General features: G+C 35.3%; 2 protein-coding genes across 2 annotated transcripts in view; both read left to right on the top strand.

Annotated features, from left to right (window-relative positions):
* Positions 1 to 726: 726 nt before the first annotated feature.
* LOC117114058 (protein fem-1 homolog C-like) lies at positions 727 to 5,408 on the top strand. Its single transcript, XM_033257593.1, has one exon. The coding sequence runs from the start codon at positions 817 to 819 to the stop codon at positions 2,755 to 2,757; it is 1,941 nt and encodes a 646-aa protein (XP_033113484.1). The 5' UTR covers positions 727 to 816; the 3' UTR covers positions 2,758 to 5,408.
* Positions 5,409 to 8,111: 2,703 nt separating this feature from the next.
* LOC117114064 (perlucin-like protein) overlaps positions 8,112 to 8,628 on the top strand; it is an 18,166-nt gene continuing 17,649 nt past the window's right edge. The window contains exon 1 of the mRNA XM_033257598.1: positions 8,112 to 8,196. Coding sequence (XP_033113489.1) covers positions 8,142 to 8,196 — 55 coding nt within the window. The 5' untranslated portion in view covers positions 8,112 to 8,141. The remainder of the gene's footprint in view (positions 8,197 to 8,628) is intronic.

Below are 8,628 nucleotides of genomic sequence, written 5' to 3' on the forward strand. Positions count from 1 at the left end.
TATAAATATAGGCCTCTAGCTAGGCCTATAATATTCCGAAACTTCATTTATAAAAATTGCACAAAAAAAAAATGTAAAAGCAAGTACGTATATATAGATTGGGTGTAAGTAAGGTGTATAAGTTACTTTTTTAATTCTAAAAGAAGCCCAAAAATTGGATCTACGTGATAGGCCTAGGCCTAACTTCACTACCTGCACCGTACGGGCCGAAACGACGCTGGGGGACGAGCAGGAAACGATGGCAACAACAGTTAGGCCTACATAGAGAGAAGCCAGCCAGGCTACCCTAGTATAACAATTAATTCATTGGCGTTTGAAAATAAGTTATCATGATTTGTTTTTAAATTGAATACTACTTACTTTTGCATCAGCGACTTGTTTTAGACTAATAAATAATATTATGAACAGACTTTCGAAAACATTTTAAAAATTTAATTTCACCGCTCTGTTGACTATTCGCCCTCTATTGATACCTGTTTGTTTTGAAAGTTAGACTTCTTTTACGGTTTGTCCAGTCGTATTTATAAACTGACTACTATATTTTTAATATTTTTTTTCATTTACAGACGAAGAAAATTACATATCTGTTGATATTACACTTGTAAAAATAAAATATAGTAAATAAATTTATAATTACTATCAATTTTAGTGTCATTTTAATTGTCTGTTTTTCATGTTTGGAAGCGATTGCTTATAAATTCCCTAGCCTCGGTCAGTATCCTCAACAGTAGCCACGGAATTTCGTTAGATGACGACAGTTGATCATAAAAAAGAAGACAAAAGATGTATTAATTATTTTATATAAAGCAATTCAATATGCCTATCAAACGGCTGATTCAGGTACGAGAAATGCCCAAGAATAAATCTATTTCTGTTATAGAAAATCCCGAACATTTAAAGGTGTTTAAAAGTGTTGTTTTCCAGTCCGCCCGAGAAGGAAAGTTAAACAAGCTCAAAGATGTTTTGGATTCGCTGTCAAGGGAGGAAGTAAAATACATAGTGTCAACAGTAACCGAAAGTACTACACCATTGCTTATGGCCTGTCGCCATGGTCATCTAGAAATTGTGAATTACTTTATTGAAAAATGTGTTGCTGATTATGAGCAGGTCGGATCAGTGACGTTTGATGGTGAAACTGTAGATGGTGCCCCACCATTATGGTGTGCTGCTGCAGCTGGCCATTTTAACATTGTCCAGTCACTCATAAAACATGGAGCAAATGTTAATCATACGACATTCTCAAACTCAACCCCCTTACGTGCAGCCTGTTTTGATGGACATTATGATATTGTAAAATATCTAGTGCAACACAAGGCAGATATCGAGGTTGCCAATCGTCATGGGCACACATGCCTAATGATTTCTTGTTACAAAGGTCACTTTAAAATTGCAAAATATCTACTGGAGCTGGGCGCAAATGTCGATCGCAAGAGTGTAAAGGGTAATACAGCCCTACATGACTGTGCAGAGTCTGGAAGCTTAGAAATAATGAAACTTCTTTTTCTTAGATACCATGCAAAGATGGAAAAGGATGCATACAACATGACCCCTCTTTTGGCAGCTGCGGTCGCAGGACATCGTAACATAGTTGATTTCCTTGTTCTGCGGTATGAAATTTGTAAGCATGAGAAGATAAATGCATTGGAGTTGATGGGAGCAACATATATCGATAAAAAACGTGATGTCTTACAAGCTTTGAAGTACTGGAATCGTGCAATGGAGGAACGTTACAAAGACCCAAGAAAAGTTGTACGAAAGTCTAAACCAGCAGAGCTTATACCAGCTTACGAATATGCAGTTGAAGCTGAGAGTGCAGAGGAGCTTGAAAACATTGTATCTGATGTCGATGTCATGCGAATGCAAGCACTACTAATCCGAGAACGCATCTTAGGCCCAGCCCATCCTGATACCACTTATTATATACGATACCGCGGTGCAGTTTATGCAGATTCTGGAAACTTCGATCGCTGTATACAATTGTGGATGTATGCACTTGATATGCAGCAACGAGTGCTTGAACCACTTAACCCAATGACCCAAAGCAGTTTGTTGTCATTTGCAGAACTCTTCTCATACATGATGTCAGAACGTAATGGTCAAAGAGTCTATAGTAATTTATCTTTTGTTGATATGAAGACTGTTTATCTGAAAGGGGTAGCAGAAATTGAACGTGCTATGTCCCTTAGTAAACCTATGCCATTACAAGAAAAAGACATGTTGAATTTTAACCGATGTTTACAGATATTAATGCATCTTATGAATCTTGTTGCCAAGTTGGATTGCACACCAGACCACGCACAGATTATCAAACGTGCAACTTATAAGTTGTTGAAACTTCACCCCAGGGGGATGCATGGTTACACACCATTACACCTAGCTGTTGATAAAGAAACATCTGCTGTTGGACGCTACCCTGTCTGTTGTTTTCCAGATAAGAATGTTGTATCTCTCCTGATTGACTGTGGTGCAGATGCGAATGCAATCGACATCAACAGGAATACTCCTCTCCACATTGCAGCCACATGCTTGAAGGATAACTGCGAAGTGATGACATTTCTGATAGAATCTGGCTCGCATATTGATAGCTGCAATTCTGACAACAAAACTGCTCTTGAGCTTGTAAAGGGAGCATGTGATATATGCCCAATGAATTATATTACATTAAAGTGTTTATCAGCAAAAATCATCATACAACATAACATCCCATACAGAGGTCATATACCATGCAGGCTTGAAGCTTTTATTGAAGCGCATTAAGATAACAATTAGAAAGTATAATACATACTCCAAGTATTGAAATTTCGACATAATTAATGTCGAAATATTGAATCCCAACACGATGGCGTGTATTTCAATACTTGGAGTATGTATTATACTTTCTTATCTGAGATTAATCAGTGGACCTTTCGGTTTTTGGATAACAATTAGAATCATGCATTTTAAGCTTTGTCCATGTGACATGCCTATATATGGTCATGATGACATCACATCATGACCATATATAGCCATATCATGACTATATATGGGCATACAACTATTTTTTGTCAAAGAAAATTTGATTTTGTGTGTACAGAGCTTTATACAGTAATTTGAAGTGAATGTAATTTTATGACATAGAAATATTTGCATTGACATACTCTACATGATGTGCATAGTGTAATCTGGCCACAAATATTAGCTTCTAAGTGTACTGTGCACTGGTACTACTTTTACTGGGTGTGCACCAGTATTCTACTACCGATAAGCAAATTTCTGACTGTCCCCCAGCAATAGTAGAATACAATTTTTTTGACAGCATAAATATTTTCAAGGCTGTTAACAGGAAGTATTATGGTCGAAACTAACCAGTATGTGAACATGACTGAAAACAAATCATTTAGATCAAAAATTATACTGACCCAGTTATGGCCAGGTTCATCTGGCAGCTCTAGTGCACTGTACTCTTTTCAAAATCCTGTATGCTGGTTGTGCACTGAAACTGGTTGTTATATTTACGTTAATGATTGTACAGTAATGCTCTGCTAATTGGTTGTCTCATAGTTGTACACCTGCCAACTTTCACTAAAAATGTGCGAGTCTTGCGCATAAGCATCCACTTTATTCGTCACGTGCCTATGTAATAATCCCTCACATCATAAAAATGTTTATAAAAGATAAAATTTATAGGCCAATTATACCCTAAAATTCATAAAAATGAAATGAATTTTTCAGTAAAACATGAATACAGGCTATACAATTTTTTTTGACGAAGCTATACCGACCAACGACTGTAATCTAATGCAGTTCCATTACAATTTAAAATAAAACAGATTGTGCTACTTTTCGTGATTCTTACATAGAGGGTGCTATATACCTTCTTTTCTTGCGCATCAGACACTACATGTAAGTTGGCAGGTATATAGTGTAGTAGTTGGAGGTTCACATGCTGATTGTTTTTCATTGCTGAATTCATTCAGAATTCTGTATCTAAAAATGACAATTTACCATATTATTTATTGGTTAATGGATTCAATATGGTTTGGAATATACTGTACTGTAGTACCCAACCAGGGCAGCATTGCATCATTGTGTGAATTTCAATATTATTTATGAAAACAACATACAGGATTATTTTGTATACTGGTTTGCATGGTACTGCGGTAGATCAATAATTTATTTAAACAGTAAAGTACTGTACAGTATTTTGCTGTCAATTCTACCACAGAAATAATCATATGGTACAGGTACAGTGTGTCCTACTCTTTATGGTAGAAACGTTGTTACTTGATGGTGATATTCAAGTGAAATGCATGGTAAGAACTCCAAAGCTCAGTTTACTGTACAGAAGGAAATTGAAAGTGATTCTGTGTAGGTGTGTCAATGATGCACTAAAACAACTTAACCGACACCAATTTGAATGATATAGTACCTCACTGTAAAAGGTTTAGGCAGGATTGTTTTAATAAGGAATGATGTGCAATTATTGTATATTTCTAGAGCAAATGTAACAGCACTATCCCATGTAAATTTAAGGTTTCTTTTGTGATTCAGAATATCCCAATTATTCTGTTGTCATTGCAATGAAGTAATTTAGTGATATGAATAGATCGAAGTTGAGAAAAAAAAAATTATATTTTTGTTTGGAAATTCCTAAAACAAAAATACTTGTATTATTACACTGATAATTATATTTATAAAATATATATACAGTATAATTTTTTTGTCACTTCATAAACCTAGAAATATTTTATTTGGGAAGGCTAAAAATATATATCTAACAGTTTAGAATAGGATTCGCCATTCTCTTATTTGTAACCACTTACAGTAACTTCTCATAGACAGACCTAGACATTTATTTTACAGTATTACCAGACAGGGGGTGGAGCTATAACTTAGTGGTTAAGGTATTTGCTTTTAAAATGCCTCCATTTATTACCCGTTTATAATATCAATACCAGAAAATGTTTTGCATTAGAATGAGAAAAGGAAGAACCAAATAATTAAAGAATGTGGTATCAAAATAAGAGGGAACCCTGATGATATTAATAATGCATCGAATGTTGTCTTATAAAAATTGGATTACTAACAAAGATTTCTCAAAAACTAACATTGTGTCCTCTTATTACTGGACATTATTTATTACTAGATCATTATTTGGCTTGCATTTCTTCAGATGCTGATGGTCTCATTATCATGTTAATACATAAATTTATTTACTAATCATAATGAGTTTTGATATTAATATTTAGTTATTTTTTAAATGAAGGTCATTGTCATTGAAGTATTTAATTCTTAAGGTACATTCATAGAAAATGGTTGTGTACCAACATTGAAATTCAGATCATTGAAGACAATAATTTAAAGAGGTTTGGTTTTTTTTTTTGTTTGTTTAGTTGATGCCTTCAGCATTAAATCATCAACATTTTGAATGGACTGCTATTATAATTTCTTTCTTTGTACAGTATTGTAGTTAGTGGATCTTGGAATTCACAGTTGATGATCTGGAAACTGCTGTCAATGGAGATGGCTTAACCAACTGGACCACTTGGTTTTCTGATGAAGTGTGAATCCAATTACAGGCAATTGATTTCATGGTCACATCACAGGGATGGGCATAAAACTGGGTCGGAGAAGGCCAAAGTAAATTTTTTTTACACCGAGGGGTGCACCCAGACTTTGATGTTTCCAGTGTGCTTCCAAACACCTTCATATACTGCTTTTGTACCACTTTATACTCAGTTTTAATATTACATTTTACAGATAATTGGTGTCTAGCTGTAAAAAAAAAAAAAGAAAGGTGTTTACTAGCCAAAGATAGTTGGCAGGCCGCACACATAGGGTTTTTAATTCATTTTCACAGGCCGCAAAAAGTTCACCATTGGGCCGCAATTTGCACACCTGTCGTCAATACCATTTCCAACACTGGTATTCGACACACACATACTTGCAACAAAGAGTGTTATATGCCGTCTTCGTGAATAACTTAAAAAAACATGATGCGGATCTCTAAATATATAGCCTACTTTTTAATGTAACAAAAAATATTAATTTGCTTCTAAATTACCGATATTCCAGGCTTCAGTTACTATTTTATATTATATAGGCCACAGGAGGGCAAAGTGCAGCCCGACAGTGATTTGTTTGTGGTCTGGAAAAGTGAATGACAAACCTTATGCGGCTCGCCAACCATTTTTGGCTAGAAAACACCTTGTTTTTTGCAGCCCGGCACCGATCATCTGTAAAAAGGAATTAGTAGGCTTAAAACTGAGCATAAAGTGGCCATAAAACAGTGTATAAAGGTTCTGGACGTGCGGATGTGGCCCCCGCAGAGTTGAATCAAAAATTCACTTTAGCCCTCTGACCCTTTTTAATGCCCACCACTGATATAGGCACTTATTTTTGGAGGCTTCAGTGCGGCGCTTATTCAAGAGCGGCACCTATTCCAGAGGCGGAGCTTATAAATATAATGTTGGCGTGGCACTTTCCATGCCTCTTCCCATGATGCCTATCTCACTTTTTCCCGTACAGTAGTTCAGTTGGCCTCTCATAGGTCCTACGTCTACGTAAATAATATTTATAAATAAATGCTTGTGTCTTGATTGTGTTTTTTATTTATTTTAAAATCCCTGTTTCTCAAAGTGTTTCATTACACACATACTCTTGATTAAGCGCGGAAAAAAAATCAGGTTTGGTGCGGCGCTTTTTCAATCATCTTTTACATAATTTTGACTATCCAATCATAGGGCTCCAAAAGAAAAAAAAAAGAGTGAAGAAAATAAAAGGAGAGGAGCATGTTACTCCAAATCAAGCTACTGTATTTTCGATATAAATTCCCTATACTGTAAATGCTCGAATAAGCGCTGTTCTCGAATAAGCGCCGCACCAAACATGATTTTTTTTTCTTTAAGCGCTGCTCTCGAATAAGCGCCGCGGTGCTTAATCGAGAGTTACCCTATGTGTAATAAAGCACTTTGAGAAACAGGGTTTTAAAATACAATGTATACAGTGTTATAAAATGAATAAATAACACAAAGACAAACATTCTTTATAAACGTTTATTTACGATGATGACCAATATTTTTTTAATAAGTGCCGCTCTCGAATAAGCGCCGTACTGAAGCCTTCAAAAATTGTAAGCGCCGCGGCGTTTATTCGAGCATTTACGGTAGGATGTACCACCATGGTTGTGGCTGAGGTGGGAAAATATTGACTTATGGGTGGACGGAAATTGCATTCAAATACCTAAAAGTCTTACCAATAGTTCATATCAGCAATATAATCCAACAATTATTTTTCTCAATACGATTTTGGGGGCGGGGTGCTATCGCACTTCTGCACCTGCATCTGCCTTAGTGAAGGGTGATTATCAGTAGCTAAAAGACCTACTAAATTTCATTATACTCTCACAACTTACAAGTAAGATGATAAAAGTCATTTTATTTGTCACCGAAACTGATCACTTAGGCAGAATCGGCTGATAAAAATGTTACACAGCCCCCGTGGGGGCAGTAGACACAAAAAGATTAGATGATTGTAAAGATATCAATGAATGAACTATTTCACCTGACATAAAAATAGAAATTCCGCCACCTTTCGTTTAATGTAGGAAACCTTCCTTTAATGACATAACAAACAGAAACACCACAAATGCCATTGTCGATTGGGCCCTATCTAAAAAAAAAAAAAAAAAAAAAAAAAAAAAAAAAAAATTAGACAAAGAATTTCAAATAAAATACAAATTTCCAGAGTTAAAAATAAAATAAAAATGAGTTGATGCAAACTGCAAAACAAATTTAAATATAACAAAAAAATCTTAGATAGTAATGTTTCAAAAATCGAATTTACATCTCATGTGATAAAATCATATTTTGTGTTTTGGTACGTGTTTCTCATCCCATGTTTTCTTCGGAGATAGATTAATCTATAATCTGTCAAGAGCAAATTTTATATATTCCCTAGTAGCGCCGTTCGAGGCGTTTAATAATTTATAAATCAATTCTTTATTTAAAAATCACGTATGGAATAACAAATATGAAGTATAAAATATATAAAGGACAGAATGCATACAATAGTACAAAATACTAATCGAGTCAGTTCGTATATTACATTATTATTCTTTGAAACGTCTTCACTCTAAACGAAATCTCTATCTGTTATTAACTATGTCAAACTTTGTCTATTTCTGTGTGGCCTTTATTGTCATGTGCGGAAGATTCGGTAAGTCAACTTATAGTAAATATAGTAAGTGTAAAAGCAGGTACGATTCGCCACAGACACTTTTAGACTTCATCCTCTGTTAAGTTGCTGCCTAGTCAGCTATATGAAGAATTTGTATCTAAGGGAACTTTTCGTTAAAGAGCTAAGCTTGATATCAGACACCTCAATTTTACTACAAACTTCCGTGGTTAGGCCTATTAGTTGCTACAAAAATGTTGCCTAGTTACGTAGTTCCACAGCTGTACTTGCGATTTTGAGCAACCATCTCGCACTCAAGGCATATATTTTATTTATCTGAAGACTTTAGCCTGGTTCACGTCGAACTTTATCTAGATATACCCGTCTTGAAACATGATACGATAATCCCCTAATTGCGTTCGATGCCAAGTTAGAGCCAGATAAACAGCCAGCCAGTTTCAGGCCGTCGACGTC

The sequence above is a fragment of the Anneissia japonica genome, unplaced genomic scaffold (genome assembly GCF_011630105.1).
Source record: "Anneissia japonica isolate Jap-2015-1 unplaced genomic scaffold, ASM1163010v1 scaffold650_len285673_cov152, whole genome shotgun sequence".
Taxonomy (NCBI): domain Eukaryota; kingdom Metazoa; phylum Echinodermata; class Crinoidea; order Comatulida; family Comatulidae; genus Anneissia; species Anneissia japonica.

What these genes read in the sequence shown, in the direction of transcription:
- LOC117114058 (XM_033257593.1), top strand. Translation starts at nt 817, where the DNA reads ATGCCTATCAAACGGCTGATTCAGGTACGAGAAATGCCCAAGAATAAA.